General features: G+C 42.8%; 2 protein-coding genes across 2 annotated transcripts; one reads left to right on the top strand and one right to left on the bottom strand.

Moving 5' to 3' along the window:
• Positions 1–2,787: 2,787 nt before the first annotated feature.
• On the bottom strand, positions 2,788–13,644 carry LOC127649033 (HIG1 domain family member 1A, mitochondrial-like). The gene is made up of 4 exons (XM_052133916.1): positions 13,516–13,644; positions 12,790–12,870; positions 12,501–12,635; positions 2,788–4,675 (listed from the first exon to the last, which is right to left on the bottom strand). Exons 2-4 carry the CDS (start codon positions 12,863–12,865, stop codon positions 4,587–4,589), a joined length of 300 nt encoding a protein of 99 aa, XP_051989876.1. The 5' UTR covers positions 12,866–12,870; positions 13,516–13,644; the 3' UTR covers positions 2,788–4,586.
• Positions 13,645–19,838: 6,194 nt separating this feature from the next.
• Positions 19,839–21,775, top strand: LOC127649032 (atypical chemokine receptor 2). Its single transcript, XM_052133915.1, has one exon. The coding sequence runs from the start codon at positions 20,043–20,045 to the stop codon at positions 21,135–21,137; it is 1,095 nt and encodes a 364-aa protein (XP_051989875.1). The 5' UTR covers positions 19,839–20,042; the 3' UTR covers positions 21,138–21,775.
• Positions 21,776–23,375: the final 1,600 nt, after the last annotated feature.

Raw genomic sequence — 23,375 nt, 5'->3', positions numbered from 1 at the left:
TCTCAAAAATATCCTGTGATGTTGCACAATTTGGATATGGAAGTACGCATCCTTCTGATCTATCAACGCAAACCATCATGTGGGCGTACATGCGATAAAATCAGTTTCTGCGTAAGCATTTTGAACAGGCACTTTATAAGTGCACAATTTAAATGTCTCAGATCCAGGATTGTCCGAAGCCTGCCGTCTTTCTTTGGAACAAGAAAATAACGGCTGTAAAACCATTTTTGTGCTTGATAATTTGGCACAATCTCTATCGCTTTTTCACGATAAGACCGTGTATTTCGGCTTGTAACACTGGCGCGTCATCGGACAAATCTGTGGAAGACAGAACACCGTTAAAATGGGGTGGGCGGTGTGCAAAATTTGATTGTTTTTGCACCCATTCTGAAATACCCATTAGGGCTCGCCACGCTTTCGCATAATGGGACAGAGGTCAGTTTGGTTTGCTCACCGTATAATATGATGCGACGCTAACTATAGGGAAGCGGTTGCGCATAATGTGTGTGCTTTGAAGAGGAAAAAGGGGTTCTTTATTGAGAATGTGTGTGCATCTCATGCATTTGCAAGGAATGCTGTATTCTTTTTTGCACTTATTGAATTTTTTATTGCATTTATTTGAGTGCAAGACACAGAAACAATATTTTGAACAACAATATTCCTTTCCCGACAAACAATAGTGGGGAGATGGGGAACAGTGTTTTGTGTCTCTCCAATTAAGGCTTTTTTTTTTAGCAGACCCAGAGGGAATCGTGGGCTCTGCTTTCCACTTCAAAGGCTTGTGCCCGTAAGGAGCACTTTTGCTGTGTGCGCTGATACGCAGGTGCCTGTGAGGCAGCAGGTATGGGGTTTTTAGTCACGCGCTGACTCGAAACAGAGCGAGGGTGAACCGGTTGTGATATACTCCATTTGGGCATAAATTGTCTCAAAGCCTGTGACTGCTACTGAATCACGACTTAATGCTCAGCAAACTTATTCATAGAGCCGCCAAAAAGATCGGCTGGAGACACTGGATCCAAAAGAGTGGCTTTGTCCTTATCATTCATTTCTGCCCTGAAGCACCGCCATAGTTTGGAGTGCTGACCAGCTTGTTCTGCTGCTGAGTAAGCTTTCCCCACCAGTGCGTACGTTTGTCGACACTGTTTGGAAGGATGTACTCACTGGGCAGAGGTGTGCCGCTACCACCTCCTCCACAGGGGGTAATTGGGCATAACCGTTTTCTTTCCTATAATCCACATTAAAGAGGATGGCGTCACTGCACGAACATCCCATATAAGGTTGCGCACAAGGACTTGAATAGTTTGTTATGAACTTTGGAGAAGAATTGTGCGGGATACTGCCATTTGGATGGCGTCCAGATTGCTGGAACCATTCATCGAGGCAAGAATGTTCAGGTTCCTCTGGGGGAGACCAGTCAGGGTGAAGCTCTTTCCTCGCCCACGCTGGGGGGAGGGGCGGCAGCATCATCCACTGACCATTTGCCTGATGCAGTGAGAGACATGACATCGTTATCACCCCCAGCATCAGATCCACCAAAAGAGACGAGGTGGCATGCTCCTTCAGAGGCTGGAGCTCGTCTTGCTCATAGCGTATTGGGAAACATGCGCTTCATGGATATTTAGGGGCTCGTGGCACATGTGCCAGTATGAAACCCACCTCAAATTCATCCTGCTCAACCTCGCGGGTCCCCCGTGCCTCCTTGTGTGAACCCTCGGGTATCACAGAAGAGGCGGGTGTGAGGGCACGACAGGCTGAATCATCCCTCAGAACAAGGGTGATTCGTGAACGAAGTGAATTGAGACTCATATCCTCACAGATAGGAAAGTCTCTATAAGAGCTAACCCTGCATGGGCGTGGCCCAGACAGAAAACGCAGCTCTCGTGCTTGTCTGACTGCAGGATGTGTCTCTCGTACAAGGAACACTTATGGAACGACATCTTGTAAATGACTCTTTTATATATTATATATATCATTTATTTTTATATTACACAAATACACTTAAAGGAAACTCTACACCTGCTGACTCGCTGCAGGGAATCAGGATGCTGAGGGCCGTTCACCAGCAAAGCTTCAAACGGCGAGGCGGAGAGATGTTCACCGGAGCACAGCAGGGTAGCGGGGAGTTTTCTCGCTGCTGTGAAGATTCCGTCCACTGACTCGTGTGTATCGACGGCGAAAGGTAGAGGGCTTCGAGACAAGAGATGATTGCTGTCTTGAAGGAAGAAATTCTGAAATGGTGTCTGTGCACCTGTTTTTATAGCGGTCAGTTTCGTGCCAAATCAGGTGGGGCTCAAACACCATAGCCAATATTAGAATATTGGCGTTATTGTAGAGAGGTTTCAAATAGGTTGTGTATGAAGGCACTCCCCATGTGCGTTAATAAACGCTATGTCAAGTGGACTGAGTCGTAAGGCAACGTGATATTTTATGATTCGATTAAGCCTTATAACTGAGATATTACTTGCTTTGATAAAGATAAACAACACTCTTATTTACATATTTTAATCTGATTATTCTAGTGTTTTATCCATCACATTTTGTATTGAACATTTTTATTATAGTCTACAACACATAAAATATGAAAAGGGATTAAACGCTTGATATGGTTGAAATGAGTTCAGTTGAAGGCCTTCATTTTTATATTACAATCTAGAGCCTCGGTGGATAATGCGATAAAGCAACATATTAAAATAATATGCATACAATAAAACTATAAACATAAAATACAAAAAGAGGATTCAATACTGATAGGAATACTTTATTTAACATACAAATAATGTGCAGAAATATGCAATATAACAGTAATAATATAAAAGTTTCCTTAATCGGATCTTTGGCAGTGCAGTTAGAGAAATAGTTAAATGCTAAACAGTTTATATGTACATTATTGTGCCACAAAATAGGTTAATGCCTATAACGGAGTGTCTATTTACACTAAGTGCAAATAGCCCATCTTGTTGGCAGAGGCTATTTACACTAACTCCATCCACCACTGCTCAGACCAATCTCAAGACAGCAATGATGGCAACTGCTGATCAAATGAAGGAGGGCATAATTGAATTTTTCACGATGGGGCAGAGTCATTAAACTGGTTAACGGGTTAGACATTTAGAGGATTAAGAGATTGAATAACTAAATTAAACCAAATAAAAATGGTGTTGATTGAACTTAACTTGTATTGAACCCAGAATATTCCTTTAAGTTCATGTTTGGTGAACTCTGACCTGTAAAATCGTATGACAAAAACAAAAACTTTAAAGCAAATAAGATTTGAAAAGTACAGCTGTTTCCACTGCTTTAATACAGCAAATCTTTTCATTTGTAGACAAAAGCAGCATGAACGTGCAACTAAACATAATTTTTTGTGGATGAGGAATTGACAGAATTTTATTTTTTGGGTGTCACACACAGCAATAATATGCGCATTGCTGGAGGACTCCAAGGGCTGGATTGAGAAAGACACACACATATTCAACATCACATACATAAAAAAGAACCCATGAGCATTAAATCAACTGGTTATGTTTATTTGTATTACTATTTCTATCCTTTTGGCAAAGATAAACAATTGTAGCAGAGATCTTCAAAAATAGTCACTCTAAAAATAAAAATGTTGTTGATTTGAAATATGAAACATAAGGTGCAAAACTTGTCTTATAACGGCTAAATTAATCAATCCACCAAATAACACTCTACACTCACTCTGCCAAATCTCTCTCTCTCTCTCACACACACACACACACACACAGTTGTGTTTCCATGTTTTATGGGGACTTTCCATAGACATAATGGTTTTTATACTGTACAAACTTTATATTCTATCCCCTAAACCTAACCCTACCCCTAAACCTAACCCTCACAGAAAACTTTCTGCATTTTTACATTTTCAAAAAACATAATTTAGTATGATTTATAAGCTGTTTTCCTCATGGGGACCGACAAAATGTCCCCACAAGGTCAAAAATTTCGGGTTTTACTATCCTTATGGGGACATTTGATCCCCACAAAGTGATAAATACACGCTCACACACACACACACACACACACACACACACACACACACACACACACACACACACACACATATATTAAAATAATTCTGAATAAAATATGAAGGTTGGTTCAAGTTCCTAATATCCTCTTTGTGACAACAACACTACATGAACTAACAACTAGTACTGTTAATAATTTAGCAACAGTGAGGTCCTCACTTACTGTGATACACGTGTTGTAAAGTTTTACATATAGAAATACAATAATTCTAAATTCAAGACAAAATAAAATAATAACCATTTTATACCATCATGTTTGGTTCAACCATCAGTTTCTCTTCTGGCTTTGTAAAATAGCTGATATTCCCCATTCCATCACATACAATGTTTCATTTAAAAGATATTTCATAAACACAGACATAAGGCAAAATATGTATGAGCTAACCTTGTTTTCCGAAGTTTATTAAGTTATAGAAGAAAAAAGTTTGAACGCATTTAAAAAAAGAAGTCCTAAATGATGCAAGTAATAAATACTGAGGAACACCTTAATATGAGGTGGTATTAAAGGTATATCAGGGTGTAACACACTTCTCTTCACTTTTTTCCCAAAGCCTTTTGCTCCAATGCTTTCTGCTCCTCGGCTGGCTTTAGAATGTAGTCTTTGAACATGGAATAGACCACTCCTGCAAAATAACAGAAAATGTTGCAGTCATTGCACCTTTGCTTAAAAGTGAACAAATATAGGCTATAGGACTGGGTAAAATCATTGATTCTCCCATGCATTGTGATCTTCATTTGAACAATATTGATACTTAAATCCTAAGATCGATTTTTTATTAAATGCACAACTCTCTAGTATGCATGTAAATCACTTGCATATGAGATTAAATTTGGCGCTATTCGACTAAAATGTTTGTGAAGAGCCAATGGCTGGTAAATCTTCAGATTTCACTCACCAGTGATTGTGTAGTGGTGGAGTATTCAGCAGTGTCCAAATACAAGATCCACACAAATAATTTTTCATAGAATAATGTCTCTTTTAATACCCTTTCTGTTCTTTACAGTCAATTGTTGATAAAAAAATAAAACAAATTATAATCACGAATAGCACAGATGAGGTAAAGAATCCATTTGAGTCCTCTCTTGTTAACATGCGCTAATTTACAGGTGCTCTTTAAAGAACTGCCGGTTTTCTTATAGAAACAGTACCGATTATTAGCCTGTGTTCTCAAAATCATTGTAAATACTTGTAAATGGTATAAATTATAGGGCTGGGAATTGCCATAGACCTCCCGATTCAATATTGCAACGATATTTCCTAGCTGATTTGATATGTATTGCGATTCTGTAAGTATTGCAATGTTTTTATATAAAACCTGCCACTGTGCATGAATACTCTGGCTGTTAGATTATAATTATTGTGAGGGCATGGGGGGCCTGGTTAGCTCAGTGAGTAAAGACGCTGACTACCACCCCTGGAGTCGTGAGTTCGAATCCAGGGTGTGCTGAGAGACTCCAGCAAGGTCTCCTAAGAAACCAAATTGGCCAGGTTGCTAGGGAGGGTACACTCATTGGGTAACCTCCTCATGGTCGCTATAATGTAGTTCGCTCTCGGTGATGAAATGTGTTGATTGACAGTCTAAGATGTGGAGTCACTACACCACCACGAGGACCTAGAGCGCATTGGGAATTAGGCATTCCAAATTGGGGAAAAAGGGGAGAAAAAAAGATATATCTAGCGAGGGCACGACATGTAGACTATACGACATTCAATAGTTTGATAAGCCTTTTTACAACTAATCTATTTATTAAAGCAGTGTCAGACAGAATCTGCAGAATGACTCCTGACAAATACTCTCAACAACATCTCATATCATTTTTTGGATTATGCATAATTACAGGAACAATGATCACAGCACAAGATTTTGACATTTGACAGTGAACATATGGCGCTTGATGGCTGTAGCAGCGGTGCATTAAAGGACTAAATGTAAATAATTAAAGTGACAAAACATCTCGGAGAGAAAACCTTGTTAATGTGGAACTCTGCACAAGTATAGCTTAATATATTTATTTATTAATCATTGTAGCATTAAGATAAACATTTATTTTTTATTAAATAAAAAAATATATTTTCATCAAGGAGACAATTTTAAAATTGTTTGGCTCAAGAATCGCGATTTTATCCAGACCTAATAAATTATGCATTGAACAATAAACATGTAGCCTAACAAAATATATTACATATATTTTATCATATTTATTGGTGGAAAACATGTATGTCAATTTATAAAGCTAAAATGAGACCAAAATGTTTAAAAACTTATAAAAATATAATTTTTAAAATGATTATTTTCATAATGTATCTAGTTAGAAGGTCCACAGTATAATTAAAAGCATTAATAGTTGAAGTCAGAAGTTTACATACACTTAGGTTGAAGTCATTAACATTTTTTAACCACATTTCATATTAGCTGTAACGCACACAAGTTGAGACAGTCACAATATAAGTCAAAAACTGCGTTTATTTGCAGGCAGGCAAAAGTACATACAAGGGGCAAATCCAATGAAGAGTAGTCGTGGGAAGCGTAGGGTCAAGAGCCGGGAATCAAAGAGATGAACAAGGGGCAGATCTAGTGAGGGAGGTGAACGATAGCGGGGGTCGAAGTGGGGAAAACAGTTAACAACTATGGACAAGACAAGACGGGATAAGCGGGAGCGAAAGACAGGGAAACGAGAGGAATAGGGAGTTGGCAAGCTACGAGGGTAATCAAGAGTGGGGAAGTCAAAACTAGACGCGACTAGCTGAGGGTCAAAACACGGGAATCTAAATACATACAATAACTAACCCGAGTGAAACGAAAGGGTTGTGATATATATAGGGAAGGTGCAGGTGTGAACAATGAAGGTGACGAGACGAGTGCAGGTGAATCTAATGTGTGGGGATAGGATGCGGCGTGAGTGTAGGTGGTCATAATGTAGGGGTGATTGAGAAAGTGCCGGTGGTCATAATGTTCTGGCCACCGGAGCTGCATGCTAACATGAGTCAGAGGGGAGAGAGTTACGAGCAGAGCTCAGAATTGCATAAAGAGCGTGAGTGCTCGAGGGAGGAAAAAGAGCGTATGAGCTCAAGGGGCGGAGCGAGGAGCGGAAGTGTAGCGGAAGCGAGCACGCACGCGGAGTGTATGGGTGCGTGCTCGAGGAAGCGGAGATGGGGCAGAGGAGAGGGTTCGTGACAGTACTCCCCTCTGAATAGGACGGCTCCTGACGGCCGCCGCCGCTGCGAGGAGCGCTAGGGAACAGAACGAGCGCAGTGAGCTCAGTGGGGACAGAACGAGCGTGAGAGCTCGAGGGGACAGAACGAGCGTGAGAGCTCGAGGGGACAGAACGAGCGCAGTGAGCTCACAGGGGCAGAAGGCACAAAAGGGAGATGAAACAGTCCATGGGGGTCAATGGGCAGTTCAAGGCAAGGTCAAGGGGAACATAGTGGACAGGCGGGTTGTCGGGAGGTCTAGGGGGCAGCCATAGGGCAGAGACTGGGTCAGGAGGTCTGGAAGGCGACTGGAGGACAAGGACTGGGTCCGGGGGTCTGGAAGGCGACTGGAGGACAGGGACTGGGTCCGGGGGTCTGGAAGGTGACCACCGGACAGGAATAGGGTACGGAGGCCAGGGAAGAGGCCACAGGACAGGTAGAGGAACGGTAACAAGGGGAGCAGGCAAGACCCAGTGAGGAGAGGTTTCAGGGGGCGGAGCCGTGAAAGGCGGAGTCGTGGAGGACTTGGGAGACTGAGCCTTGGAAGGCGGAGCCGTGAGAGACTCGGCAGGCGGGAATTGAGAGACAGAAGAGGCGGCGCCAGGGAGGCTCGGGGGCTCCGGAGGCAGAGCCGAGGAAGGCTCAGGAGACGGAGCCGAGGGAGGTGGAGTCGCAGGAGGCCCCAGGGGCGAGGCCCTGGTGGGCTCTGGAGGTGGAGCCGAAGGAGGCTTTAGGGGCGAAGGCCTGGAAGGCTCAGGAAGTGGAGCCCATGGATGTGGCGCCGTAGGAGGCTCCAGAGGTGAAGCCCTGGAAGGCTCTGGAGGCAGAGCCAAGGGAGGTGACGCCGTGGGAGGTGGCGCTGTAGAAGGCTCCAGGAGTGAAGCCCTGGTAGGCTCTGGAGGCAGAGCCGGGGAGGTGGCGCCGAGGAGGCTCCAGAGGTGAAGCCCTGGAAGGCTCTGGAGGTGGAGCCAAGGGAGGCTTTAGAGGCGGAGCCAGCAGGAGGCTCCAGAGGCTAATCTCTAGAAGGCTCTGGAGTCTTAGGGAGCAGAGCCGTAGGGAGGCTCAGGTGGTGGAGCCGTGAGGAGGCTCGAGAGGCGGAGCCGTAGGAGGCTCGAGAGGCTAATCTCTAGAAGGCTCTGGAGTCTTAGGGAGCAGAGCTGTAGGAGGCTCGGGTGGTGGAGCCGTGGAAGGCTCAAGAGGCGGAGCCCTAGGAAGCTCTGGAGTCTTTGGGAGCAGAGCCATGAGAGGCTCGGGAGGTGGAGCCGTGAGGAGGCTCTGGAGGGGAGCCATAGGAGGCTCGGGAGGCAGAGCCATAGGAGCCTTCTAGTGGCCGAGCCCTGGGAGGCTCGGAGAGGCTTGAGGGGGGAGCCTTGAAAGACTCGAGAGACCTAAGCCCTGAGAGGCTTGAGAGGAGGAGGAGCCCTGAAAGACTCGAGGAGAGGGGGAGGAGCCCTGAGAGACTCGAGGGGCGGAGCCCTGAGCGGCGGAGGAGCCCTGAGAGACTCGGAGAGGCTGGCCGTGAGAGGCTTGAGGGGTGGAGCCATGAAAGACTCGAGAGGGGACGCCCTGAGAGGCGGAGGAGCCCTGAGAGACTCGAGAGGCTGAGCCGTGAGAGGCTTGAGGGGTGGAGCCATGAAAGACTCGAGGGATGGAGCCCTGAAAGACTCGGAGAGGCTGAGCCGTGAGAGGCTTGAGGGGTGGAGCCATGAAAGACCTCGAGGGATGGAGCCCTGAGAGACTCGGGAGAGGCGAGCCGTGAGAGGCTTGAGGGGTGGAGCCATGAAAGACTCGAGGGATGGAGCCCTGAGAGACTCGAGAGGCTGGCCGTGAGAGGCTTGAGGGGTGGAGCCATGAAAGACTCGAGGGATGGAGCCTTGAGAGACTCGAGAGGCGAGCCGTGAGAGGCTTGAGGGGTGGAGCCATGAAAGACTCGAGGGATGGAGCCTTGAGAGACTCGAGAGGCTGGCCGTGAGAGGCTTGAGGGGTGGAGCCATGAAAGACTCGAGGGATGGAGCCCTGAGAGACTCGAGAGGCTGAGCCGTGAGAGGCTTGAGGGGTGGAGCCCTGAGGGACTTGAGGGGTAGAGCTCTGGGAGGCTCATGAGGAGGAGCCCTAGGAGGCTCGTGAGGGGCCCTTGGAGACTGGTGAGGCGGAGCCCGGGAGGGCTCAGAGGGGCTGAGCAGAACCCGGCAGAGCCGTGGGAGACTCTGAGGGCGGAGCAGAACCCGGCAGAGCCGTGGGAGACTCTGAGGGCGGAGCAGAACCCGGCAGAGCCGTGGGAGACTCTGAGGGCGGAGCAGAGGTCTGCAGAGCCGTGGGGAGACTCTGAGGGCGGAGCAGAGGTCTGCAGAGCCGTGGGAGACTCTGAGGGCGGAGCAGAGGTCTGCAGAGCCGTGGAAGACTCTGAGGGCGGAGCAGAGGTCTTGAGCACCAGACGAGACTGGGGAGAAGGGGCCCTCTTCCTTCTCTACGCCTTCGGCCAACAGGGGACGTGGCCATGGGGACGGTCGAGGCTACAGGCGCTGGCTCAGGGGGTCGAGGCTACAGGCGCTGGCTCGCTGACCGTGGCAGACATGGGCGCTGGCTCGCTGGCGCGGGCGGGCATGGGCGCTGGCTCGCTGGTCGTGGCGGCATGGGCGCTGGCTCGCTGGTCGTGGGCGGCATGGGCGCTGGCTCGCTGGTCGTGGCGGGCATGGGCGCCGGCTCGCTGGCCGTCGGGCGGGCATGGGCGCCGGCTTCGCTGGTCAGCCGCCAGGCTTCGAGGCTGGGGCCGTGGTAGGCTTCGGAGGCGGGGGCCGTGGTAGGCTTCGAGACGGGGTCTTGGTGTGGAGCGCTGGTTCAGTGTCTGCCTCCCCACAGTGAACGAGGAACCAGAGTACAGTAGGGCGAGGTCAATAAACTGAGCCAGGTTAAGGGGCAGCGACCACCAGGCATTAATGATGAGGTTGGCTCATTCAGACCACATTGAAAAATGGTCTTCAGAGCCACCTCATTAAAATTCACCTGGTACGCCAGGACACAAAAATCCATAATATAAGCCTCCACGGTTTGGCTCCCTGACGCAAACCCACGAAGTTGGGCAGCTGGGTCCATAAGGCCGAGGGCGGGTTATGGGTTACACAACCGCTGCCTCGCGATAAAAACCCCTTGGTCAGCGCCTGAAGAGCTGTAAAACCTCTCGGGGTGGAGAGCTTACGGCGTCAAAAACGCATGGGAAGCATAAACGGGCTCAGGGGCAGACACAGGTGACGAGGGTGACAAAAATCAAAAATCGCGACGCACCTGCTGGCCCTGGGCTGTGAGCCGATCATGCTTCCACACCGTAGCTCCTGCGCTGAATGTGACGTGTTCCTCCGCTCTAGTGAGCCGCCGAATCCTCAGCGCGACGCATTGTGACTGTCTTCGGTGGGGTTGGTTATTTTGTAACGCACACAAGTTGAGACAGTCACAATGTAAGTCAAAAACTGCGTTTATTTGCAGGCAGGCAAAAGTACATACAAGGGGCAAATCCAATGAAGAGTAGTCGTGGGAAGCGTGAGGGTCAAGAGCCGGGAATCAAAGAGATGAACAAGGGGCAGATCTAGTGAGGGAGGTGAACGATAGCGGGGTCGAGTGGGGAAAACAGTTAACAACTATGGACAAGACAAGACGGGATAAGCGGAGCGAAAGACAGGAAACGAGAGGAATAGGGAGTTGGCAAGCTACGAGGGTAATCAAGAGGAAGTCAAACTAGACGCCACTAGCCGGTATCAAAACACGGAACAAATACATACAATAACCAACCCGAGGAACGAAGGGTTGTGGATATATAGGGGAAGGTGCAGGTGTGGAACAATGACGACGAGAACCTTACCGCAATGCATGAGTCGGAGCGATAGCGTAGCGAGCTTGCTACGCACGAGTGTGGCAAGCGCGTTCGGCGGTGCTGCAGGAGATGGGGCAGAGGAGAGGGGTTCGTGACATTAGCAAACTATAGTTTTGGCAAGTTGTTTATGACATCTAATTTGTGCATGACACGAGTAATGAAACAAGCAATTGTTTACAGACAGATTGTTTCACTTTTAATTGACTATTTCACAATTTCAGTACATCAGAAGTTTACATCACTAAGTTAACTGTGCCTTTAAGCAGCTTGGAAAATTCCAGAAAATTATGTCAAGCCTGTAGACAATTAGCTTCTAATAGGAGGTGTACTTGTAGATGTATTTTAAGGCCTACTTTCAAACTCAGTGCATCTTTGCTTGACATCATGGGTAAATCAAAAGAAATTAGCCAAGAATTAGAACTCCACAAGTCTGGTTCATCCTAGGGTGCAATTTCCAAATGCCTGAAGTTACCACGTTCTACTGTACAAACAATAGTATGCAAATATAAACACCATGGGAACACGCAGCCATCATACTGCTCAGGAAGGAGACGCAATCTGTCTCATATAGATGAAAGTAATTTGGTGCGAAAAGTTCAAATCAATCCCAGAACAACAGCAATGGACCCTGTGAAGATGCTGGAGGAAACAAGTAGACAAGTATCTATATCCACAGTAAAACGAGTCCTATATCAACATAATCTGAAAGGCTGCTCAGCAAAAAAGCCACTGCTCCAAAACTGCCATAAGAAAAGCCAGACTACTGTTTGTAAGTGCACATGGGGAAAATGTCCTCTTGGTCTAATGAAACAAAAATTTAAATGTTTGGTCATAATGCCCATCGTTATGTTTTTAGAAAAAAGGGTGAGGCTTGCAAGCCGAAGAACACCACCTGGAGGAATGGGCCTAAATTCCTGCAAGTTATTGTGTGAAGCTTGTGGAAGGTTACCCAAAATGTTTTACCCAAGTTAAACAATTTAAAGACAATGCTACCAAATACTAACAAAGTATATGTAAACTTCTGACCCACTGGGAATGTGATGAAAGAAATAAAAGCTGAAATAAATAATTCTCTCTACTATTATTATGACACTTCACATTGTTAAAATAAAGTAGTGATCCTAACTGACCTAAGACAGGGAATATTTTCTACGATTAAATGTCAGAAACTGTGAAAAACTGCATTTAAATGTATTTGGCTGAGGTGTATGTAAATTTCTGACTTCAACTGTATATCTAAGCAAAATGGACAATATAACTCAATATACCAGTGAATCGATACTGAATTGAAATCAAATCAAAGGCTTGTGAATCGGAATTGACTCAGGAAATTTGTATCAATATCCAGCACTAATAGGCTACATGCAATCATGAAAGTATTAGATGGTACCTAAAGTCATCGCTCCCACTACAAAACCCTGAGCAGCTACACGCATGTGAATGAGGTGGACTGACATCTTGGTATTGCCTCTAGTCTTTAGTTTGTACAGTCTGTATGCCACAATGGCAAAGAACCCAGCCATCCCTGAAAAAGACAAAGCACTTTATATTATATTTAATACGGTGTAAAGTCACGTTAAAAAGAGATCACATTTGATTTGATACTGTGATACCACAATGAATGAATACATGAATGCACCATTAATCTAGCAATGCAATTAAATTATAAAATGGTTTACCTGCAGGGACAAATGGATTCTCTTTCGCTTTCCGTAAGAACTTTGATTCATTGTCTTCGTATTCGACGGTTGTCATCTTGGCTATAAGGAACAGAGGGCAAACATAATACAATAGATGTCAGAGATAAACCACAACATTGCCATTATTCTATGACATTTTGCTGCAGATAAATGCTATCAATATATAATGTAATAATTCTTATATGAATGCATTTATGTATCTGGGTCTGAATTGAACTATCTCCCAACAAAAAGTCTGACATCATCTTTAATTTCACAACACTACAATTAGTGAGGAACTAATTTTAGTTCATATTGTGTTTATATAAGTATTTCATAGAGTACATTCAAGTATGAGTATTTATGAAAATACATGCATGTTTCGTTACATTATTATGTTTTTTTTTAATGTACATGAACTATTAAACCTTATGTTTATTAATGACCATGAAGACGCACTATATTCAATATATTAAGCTATAGCCTACGTGTATGACAGTTTTTATTCTGTGGAACTTCACATATCACATCCAATCAATAATAAAAAAAAGAAAAAAAAAGAATGACGATTATAAATGATTATTTATGAGTTCCTTCTGTTTCAAAAGGAGTTTTTTTTTTTATATATGAAATACAGAGAAAGCTCGTTTGATTCACAGGCAAATCTCCGGAAAGCAATTATAATACCCAGACATGGTTACAAATCTAAATACATTAGTAAAATACCTTATTTAGTAGTTTTCCCACTCTGGATTGAAGCAGCTCTTTCCCCGGTTCTTGCTGAACTCACGTGCGTAACTGTCACTGTGCTGGGAACAGACTGATGTAACACAGTTCTGCATCACAGTGACGCAGCTACTACAGTATTTTAACAAAATAAAAGTCTTCAGTTTATATTCATTGTCAGATCAAACAAACATTAACTGCGTGTGTTTAGAGCCTAAATTATGTTTTTTTTATTACCCAGAAATAAATGAATGTATGAAATATATAAACTTATGTGATCACAACATGCAAAACGTAATGCAATATGAATTAATTTACCTAAGGCGTTTTATTTTGAAGAAGTGAATGGTTCAGCATATCTAACGGTTTCCTTATCAGTGGAAAGGGGGCGTGACCCTTGTAATGTACTCATGTCTCATAAACATTGCCACCATGTACTTTACATTCATCATCAGCATCCTAATCACACAAGAAAGGGGTGTTCATCCATGTCCCTACATGTCCTGCTGCACGTAGAAGTTTGTTTTTGCTTGTCAATATATGTATTTTAGGGTGCACATTTGAGTTGTGGTTTGGGGGGGTATAATGCCTGTTTCCTCTTGAATAAAATACACACTACAGCGAGATAATATACTGAAAACTGTAGTTCTACTTCATCAGCTGATTCTGGATTACAGAATATTATCAGTTCTTGCAGTAATGGACAGCTATTTGTGCTTAAGAGCTGCAGGCACATGCTGTCTGATTCATGAACATACTATTATAGCTCCTCTAGATGCTGATTAGCTGTGTTTTGGAACATGGTAGCTGGTTTCTATCTGGTCCAAGGTGCTCATTAGCTGGTCTAAGCTGAGATAGCTGGTCATAGCAGCTCAAGGTTTTCTTGCTGGTTTTTGGAACATGGAATCTAGTCAACCAGCTTGGACCAGCTCAAGACCAGCTTGGAATTGCTTCCATGTTCCAAAACACAGCTACCAGCTTAAATTGGCTACTTATTGATCTTATTGTGAACGATTCATCCATGCATATCTTTTTTCTTTTTTTTTTTTTTGTGACCTTGAAATCTTTACTCAAATGTAAACTTGATCTCCCATTGAATCTACAGACCTCTGTTGACATATGCAGGACTTCTCCAATCATTTAGTCCACTTAAACCCTGCCCCTTTCTTTTAAATATCACAATCTAGCGTAGAGTTCAATCAAATCACTTTATTGTCACATGACCATATACACAAGTGCAACAGTGGGTGAAAGTCTTGTGTGCAGTTCCGAGCAACATAGCAGTCATGACAGTGACAAGACATATACCAATTACTACAAACAACATATTTACACAACACAATTTACATATCAAATGTACACATAATTACACAACACAATAATAATATACAATGTACAGTAAACAATACACACAATATTGAATACACATACAATATTATTATGACAGTCCAGTGTGGGATATAAGATTAATAAAGTGCAGTGCTGATTATTGATCGTGAGAGATCAAGTGTTCAAAAGTTGGATTGCTTGAGGGAAGAAGCTGTCAAGGAGTCGGCTGGTGCGGGTCCTGATGCTGCGATACCGCCTGCCTGATGGTAGCAGTGAGAACAGCCCATGACTCGGGTGGCTGGAGTCTCTGATGATCCTCCGAGCTTTTTTCACACACCGCCTGGTATATATGTCCTGGAGGGAAGGAAGCTCACCTCCAATGATGTGTCTGGCAGTTCGCACCACCCTTTGAAGGACTTTGCGGTTGTGGGCAGTGCTATTGCCGTACCAGGCGGTGATGCAGCCAGTCAGGATGCTCTCTACAGTGCTGGTGTAGAACCGTGTGAGGATGTGGTGGTTCATTCCAAACTTCCTCAGCCATCTCAGGAAGAAGAGGCGTTGGTGAGCCTTCTTCACAACGGCCTCAGTGTGGACAGACCATGTGAGTTCCTCAGTAATGTGGACACAGAGGAACTTGAAGATGCTGACTCTCTCCACCGGTGTTCCATTAATGGTGATGGGGCTGTGTTCTCCGTCTTTCCTCCTGAAGTCCACCATAAGCTCCTTGGATTTACTGGCGTTGAGGGAGAGGTTGTGCTCCTGACACAAGTGTGTCAGAGTGGGCACCTCCTCTCTGTAGGCTGTTTCATCATTGTCAGTGATCAGACCTACCACCGTCATATTGTCAGCAAACTTAATGATGGCATTGGAGCTATGTGTGGCCACACAGTCATGTGTGTACAGGGAATACAGGAGTGTGTATTGCTTGCTGCCCATTCTAACCACCTGATGTCTGCCTGAAAGGAAGTCCAGGATCCAGCTGCACAGCGAGCTGTTTAAGCCCAGATCCCGAAGTTTCACATCAAGCTTGGAGGGCACTATGGTGTTGAATGCTGAGCTGTAGTCTACAAACAGCTTTCTCACATATGTGTTCCTTTTTTCCAGATGGGAGAGAGCAGTGTGTAGTGTAGATGCAATGGCATCATCAGTGGAGCGGTTGTTGCGGTATGAAAACTGCAATGGGTCCAGGGAGGTGGGCAGCACAGAGCAGATGTGGTCTCTGATTAGCCTCTCAAAGCATTTGCTGATAATGGGGGTCAGAGCAACAGGACGCCAGTCATTTAAACAAGTGATTTTTTTATTGCTTTTGTACAGGCACAATGGTGGACGTTTTGAAGCATGTTGGGACTACAGACAGGGAGAGGGACAGGTTGAAAATGTCTATAAAAACTCCAGCCAGTTGGTTCGCGTAAGCTCTGATGACGCGGCCCGGAATGCCGTCTGGACCCGCGGCTTTACGGATGTTCACCCGTCTGAAGGATCGGGTTACATCCGCAACAGAGACGGAGAGTGAATTAACCTCTGTAGCGAGTGATCTCTCCGCGAGGGCGGTGTTATTTTCCTCAAAACGAGCATAAAATGTATTAAGCTCATCTGGGAGAGAGGCAACGGTGTTCACGGCGGAGTTTTTATTCCCTTTGTAGTCCGTGATAATGTTAATTCCCTGCCACATACTTCTAGAGTCAGTGGTGTTGAAATGTCCTTCAATTTTGTGCATGTACTGGCGTTTGGCTGCTCTGATAGTGTTACGGAGGGCAGAACTGGCTTGTTTATGCTCCTCCGCATTCCCGGAATTAATTCCCGGAGGTCTGCGCATTAAGTGCCATGCGAACATCGCTGTTAACCCATGGTTTCTGGTTGGGGTAGATCTGTATTGTTTTGGTCGGAAAAACGTCCTCTATGCACTTCTTGATGAAACACTTTACGCTATCAGCGTAAACCTCGATGTCGTCATCAGAGGCGGACCGGAACATCTCCCAGTCCGCGTGATCAAAACAGAATAATAACAATATAGAGTCTGATTGGTCCAACCAGCACTGGATCGTTCTGAGGGTGGGTGCTTCCTGTTTCAGTTCCTGCCAGTAAGCGGGCAGAAGTAGAACGGAAGAGTGGTCTGATTTTCCAAATGATGTGCGGGGTAGAGATTTGTAGCCATCCCAGAAAGGAGAATAGCAATGGGCCAAAACCCCTCGTGTGTTGAAGCTGATGTGTTGGTGGTATTTTGGTGTGATTGTTTTAAAATTGGCTTTGTTAAATGATGAGGAATAACTGCAAATTTGTGTTCAAGACATTTCATGCCTGAATTGCTGAGATGATCACTAATGAAAACAATGCTTTGGAAGCCTCTGGAGTTTATTTATATTTTTGAATGTAGTTATCTTGGAATATACAGCACGAGTTAGTAGGTTTTTCCTCCTTTATATTTGTGTATTGTGATTCAAAATGTAAAAAATATGGTTATTTTTTACTCACTCATTTTTGAATGGCTACATCCTCTTTGTAAGCAAAGACTCGTGCTCGTGTGCATTTATGTTGTCAGTTTGATAATAAATGTGCTGAGATCACTGCTCAATTTCACCGATAACCGGCTCTGACTTGAGCAGCATGGTGGTAGGTGTGTGTGTCCAGTGTAATCTCGCATTCAGATCTGCCTCTGTTCCACTAAGCAACACCCATATTTTTACAATCCAATCAACAACCAATGGATAAACTCAAATCCCTAAAAAGTAGAAAAACTCAAAATTTCTTGTTCAATAAGCTGTTTCACTTGGTGATACGTCACAATACAGAAGTAAAGTCGGTTGCAACATCCGTTTAATGCCAACTTTAAGCTGGATTTTCCCGCAGGGCTAAATTCTGTAAAAGATGACCACCAATTTCAATACAATGTAGCGTAGGCCTATGAGGTTATTATTGTTTTCCCCCAAGTGTCAGACACTTTTCACAGGACTCAGAATGAAGATTACTTAGGAACTGTATAGCATTTGTACGCTGGACAGCAATAACTCAGTGCCAGTTAGGGTTGCCAACCATCTCCTAAAATACGCGATCGTCTTGTATTTAAAGATGAAATAACGCATCCAGTATCAAATCAGAATGGGACGAGGTTTGTCCTGTATTTTAGCTGGTCAGATGCTGGCATGGTGAAATCGTTCCAGGTCGCTGATTTAACATTGGTAAAAGTTGGAAATTTTGCCTACATTGGGTAAGGGACCATCTGAAAAGTCCACAAATTGTGCTAAACCTGGGATTTTATTACTATATACATGTTCAATATGTTCAAAATTACTCAGATTGAACAATGTATGCCAAAGATGGTTAGCTGGTCTTTCAGGGCGTGGCACCCTAAAAATGACTATTATATTTCATTATCTTTTTTTTTATGCGGAAAAGAGAATGGGGGGTATATTACATTGCATTTGCATAATATCTGTATCTTCTATTTTAATAGATGACACAGTTTCACTGTTGATCCATTATAAACTACAAACCCAGGACAGAGAGGTCATTGTGTCAGAGACGCTGTAGAAGGACAGAGTTCCTGCACTGTGACCCACATACACTCCTATTCTAGAAGATCTGCAGGATACAGGGAGTTTAGACTCTTTATTATTGTGTCTGAGTGTGTATCTGGAGAGAGAACATTCCAATCTCCAAGACTGATTATTATATCCAAATAAACACATAAATCCTCCCTTCCTGCTGATGCTCTTATATGACACTGAAATACCCAGAGTGTTACTCCCAATCAATCTCCCAGTAACGGCGTCCACACACACTTTCTCTACACAACACCTGAGAATAATCATCAAATCTGTCAGGATGATCAGGATCCTGCTGGACTGTTGTTGTGTAGTAGCCAGTCTGTTCCCCTCAGACAGATGGAGGTTCTGATTCACTGTGTTTGAATCCAGAGTGAACTGACTTGAATCTGATGAAGATAAAAACATTAGCATGTAATTTTAAACTATTCACTCAAACTATTATGAGTTTAATCACTTAATGCCACAACTTAATTCTCGTAATTTTTTTACTTTATTTGCAAAATATTAAAATGTTATTATCAAAATCTTATTTTTTTTTATTTCATGTGGCAATAAAACTCCATTGTGGGATCACTGAGTAAAGAAAAAATAACTTTCATTTTATAAATGCATCTCGAAACACCTACGTGGGATTTCATGACTGCTATTAAACATGATTTCAGGCTGTTTTTAACAAACCATAGTTTCAATGCTTGATAAATGATCAGGCTGTTTTCCTCTCTTTTGCTCTGGTGTGCTGATTTTAGTCCAACAGTCTGTAATAAATCTATTACAGTAGATCCAGACACACTGGACAGCAAAACTGATCCTTAGAAAAACTGCCTTTCTGCCATTTCAATATATACAATAAACAAACTATATACAAACAGAAACATATACACATAGGCCTACTGTACAACAGCTGGACAACACTGAAGTTTTGGTTTCCCTGAACTGAAAGTGTCTTGGTTGTATATTTCAGAGACTTGTGCTAAATAGGTATGTATGTCCATAAAATGTGATTCACTTGTATTTTAATCGACATTTACAGCTTAAAAAAAAAAAAAAAAAAAGGAAACATCCAGCAGGTGTCAGTGTCACACTAAACGAAGACAAACGAAGATGGATTGAACCACCACGTAAACTCCGAGTAAGTCAACAGTTCAAAAACATATTTATTATATGTTCATTTGAATTTTGAGATAATTAACTAAATTTGAAATGTTTAAAACAATGTGTGATCAACAGGAAACAACTGACCCGAGCTTCAAATCTTGCGATGAAATGTAAATATACTGAATACAACTGAATTGCTCAAATGTTTTAACAAACATTCATAAGTACCCACGATATCGTCTTTAAAATTGCAACTATGTAGTGTTTGTTATTTTAAAATGAATTATCCCTTTCCTGCCCCTCCTGCTTCCTCTGTTTCTGCTTAAATATCCTCAAAATCATCCGCAACTCGCAGCACATCCTTTTTGGACTCTTGGATGTGCTCTTGGATTTTCCAGTCTGATTTCATTGTTTACTCTGCATAGACAAACAAATGGATTTTCCAGACGAATGACATATTTGTGGATATCTTCGAGTTCCTCAGAGTGTCGTACTGGTGTGAAAACATCTGTTTCATCAAAGCAAATTCCTTAAAGCCCTGGAGCTGATTTCCAAACCATGGATGTTTTAATTCCTCCAGAAGACTATTATGAGGACTATTATAATGGAGAGGGACTTGAGGAATTCCGACCATGCGAGAAGACACATATAAAAGAATTCAGTAATGTCTTTCTACCGATATGCTACACTGTAACCTGTGTACTGAGTATAATTGCAAATATAACCCTTCTAATCATTTTCATCAAGTATAAAACTCTAAGGAAGAAATTTCCTGTGAACATGGTCATCTCAGATATTTTATTTACGCTGACTCTTCCATTCTGGGCAGTGTATGCAGCCAGTGAATGGATCTTTGGTGATTTTAGCTGTAAGACAATCACATTTGTTTATATGTTCTGCTTGTACAGCAGCAATCTCTTTGTCGCTAGCCACAGTTTGCAGAGATTTTTGGACATTGTATGTGTTGATTCTTCCATCAGGATCTTCAGAAATCCAAAGAGGAATACTATTATGTGCAGTTTGGTGTGGCTTCTGTCAGGTTTGGCTACAATTGTTCATGTCACTTTTGTCGAAACTCAAGAGTACCAACAGCAAAAGATTTGCGCTTATCAGTTCCATGATCAAATGGGTTGGAGAATGTATATACAATTCCAGATGAACGTTCTTGGATTCGTCTTACCATTCTTAGTTCTTCTCTTCTGTTCCATCAGACTTCCATGTGTTGCTCTCGGAAGGACCAAATTCCAGAGATGTATGCCTGTGAGAAATGAATTTGGATTCACTGTTATGTTTTTTCTCCTCTGGTTCCCCTACAGTGTTGTTATTTTCTTGCACGCTTTGCAAAACCTTCACATTTTGCATGCGTGCACCTTAAACATGCACCTGGACTTTGCTATTCATGTGACAGAATGTCTCGCTTTCACTCATGTCTTCATAAATCCTCTATTGTATATCTTTTTAAACAAAAAGATCTGGAAACGGGTAAGGAATGCATGCAAAACTCCCAGGGAGTATTTGCTGGAGGAATCCAATAACTCATCAAACATGTCAGTTCAGGATATTGAGTTGATGTCAGTTTGGAAATATCAAGGTCATGACCTGAGCAGCTCTTGTGCTGAGCGACCTAGTACCTCCCTACCTGAGGCAACATAAAAGCTCAATGCATTTAATTTGGTAAACTGTACTTAATGAATAATTATGCCATTATAATGCTTATTACATTTATGCCCCTTACCTTAAATGGTTTCCTGTAATATATAAATATACAGAACATATATTTCTACATAAAATATATTTTAGCATGCAGATAGCTGACCTGTGTAACATTTATGTGTGTGTGTATGCTAATATATTAAGGTTTTAATGAAAGTTGTTGAGAAGGTAGACCTTGACTTTCACAGACCAATGGATTTGTAAAGTTGTTTCAGTTGATTTGTAGTTTCAGTGTTATTAGGATAAGGATATTGTCAAGTCAGTGGAAAATGTTCATAGGGTTGCAAGGCATTTCCTGCTTTTGTCCATCAAATATCTGAGCATTATGTAATGGGATCAGGGGTGTAGATTCTAAAAGAAGCAAGTACAAACCCCAGCGTCAATATGATCATTAATGCTGCCTTTTTACTACTTTTGCATATAAATGTCATATATGTTCTTCTTGAGCAGTGGTGAATTCTCAGAGCCAGGAAGCCAAATAAATCATTATTTTTCATCCTTTCATTCTCAATCACATTTTTGCCTATGTATTTTAATCACTTTCCACTCTTAATTCATCTACAATCAAATAGAGAAAAATTAAAAGTTTTCCAGTCAAAGTGTGACATGCCCAAGGCAGCACGTGAGTCTGAGCTCCACCCCCTCAGGCCTTCAGAATTTCCACAGAGTCCCTCAACAGTGCAAATTAATGAGCAACTAAAGTCAGATTGTCAGATTCATCAGCCAATCAGATTGATTTATGTGTTCTTGGTGGGTGTGATCTTTAGGATATGTCCTGGTCGAGGCCTTCTAGCTGGCCTTGAGTGACGCAATTACACTTTAAGTGATGAACGAAATTCAAGAGTGAAACGCGCGAGATCGTCATCCCTGCTGCTATCGCCAATGAGAAAGAGATCCTTATGATTTAAAAACACACTTTGTGATTGCTTAATTTATTAAGCAGGAAAGGAGGACTGATTTTCACTTCAAGTAAATTGGTAAGTGCTTTTTGCATTGTTATAGCAACATCAGGAGTTTTCTAAGTGTAAATTATGCTGCTTGAGCATTTAGTGTCGGGTCAAGTTTTGAAAAGTACTCAGAAAGTCGGATTTTACAACTTCCTACTAGGACAGGTGCAATGGAATGCATCTTGAAGTCAGAATTACAACTTGTAGACTACAAATTCTCAACTCCGATTTCGTCACGCATACGTGTCGACACTCAGGGAGATATACACAGTAAGTGATAAGCATTCACTTTATTAAGTAATATCAATAAATGAGTTTGTTTCCACATTACATGATATTAAAGCTTGTTTAACAAACGCCTGCAGAAACAGGTGTATAAAACATTACAATCTCTTTTGATAATCGTACACCTGAAGCACAAATGCTAGCGCTGCAGTATTGTTTGTCAGTAGGGTTGCTTGGAGACATCTCTAATGAGAGTCAAACCCCTGCTAAACTAACAGGAGCGTTGCAGTTCCGAATATCTGGGAATGGAACGCATTTATTGTCGGAGATATCAAGTAGGAAAATCCCTCATCCAACTTGAATGGAACGTAGCATATACGTGTACCCAGACGAAACAAAATATATTGCAAGCAACATTTAAATCGCAAATATTATTAGATTGATTTTTCCAGGTATTATAGACCTCCTTGATTTTTGAATGTCTGTTCGGTAGACGTTCATTTATCAAAACAGTCATGCTGCAGTTAAAATTAGGCTTGCTTGAGCATTAAGTGTCATTTCAAGTTTTGGCTTTCATGCGTGGACGTGGTTTTAAAATGTCAATTGGTATTATTAATTAGCTGCGACATAATGTATGATGCCCAAAGGCATTAGCTGTCTTATTCATTGTGAAACTGTGTTTTCTTAATGGCATGATCACACCGAAGGCCTAGACTTAAAATGCACGGCCCGCCACTGTTCTTGAGAGATGTGAAAGTGCACGAATCACATTTACATTCTAACCGAGATTGCAAAGAACATAAAGAAGAACAGATGTTAAGTGCTAAGAACACTGTCCCATGTTTATGCATTATCTAATTTAGCAATTTTGTATTTCTCTTGTCATCAAAATAAAGATAAGTGAAAAGCAAGTCATTACTGACTTTGCTTGTAAAGGACTTAAACACGCCAGAAGATGTCGGATATCCTCATTTCTGATGTGGAAATATTTTCACAGAATATTGCA

Source organism: Xyrauchen texanus, chromosome 9 (genome assembly GCF_025860055.1).
Source record: "Xyrauchen texanus isolate HMW12.3.18 chromosome 9, RBS_HiC_50CHRs, whole genome shotgun sequence".
Lineage (NCBI taxonomy): Eukaryota > Metazoa > Chordata > Actinopteri > Cypriniformes > Catostomidae > Xyrauchen > Xyrauchen texanus.
The sequence above is the reverse complement of the archived record's forward strand: the minus strand, read 5'-3'. Positions and strand labels throughout refer to the sequence as shown.

Bases quoted from the DNA above. Each gene is read 5' to 3' on its own strand.
- LOC127649033 (XM_052133916.1), bottom strand. From the start codon at position 12,865: ATGACAACCGTCGAATACGAAGACAATGAATCAAAGTTCTTACGGAAA. The intron at 12,636-12,789 runs GTAAACCATTTT...TGTCTTTTTCAG, and splicing joins GAATCCATTTGTCCCTGCAG to GGATGGCTGGGTTCTTTGCC. The intron at 4,676-12,500 runs GTACCATCTAAT...GTTATTTTGCAG, and splicing joins AGTGGGAGCGATGACTTTAG to GAGTGGTCTATTCCATGTTC.
- LOC127649032 (XM_052133915.1), top strand. From the start codon at position 20,043: ATGGATGTTTTAATTCCTCCAGAAGACTATTATGAGGACTATTATAAT.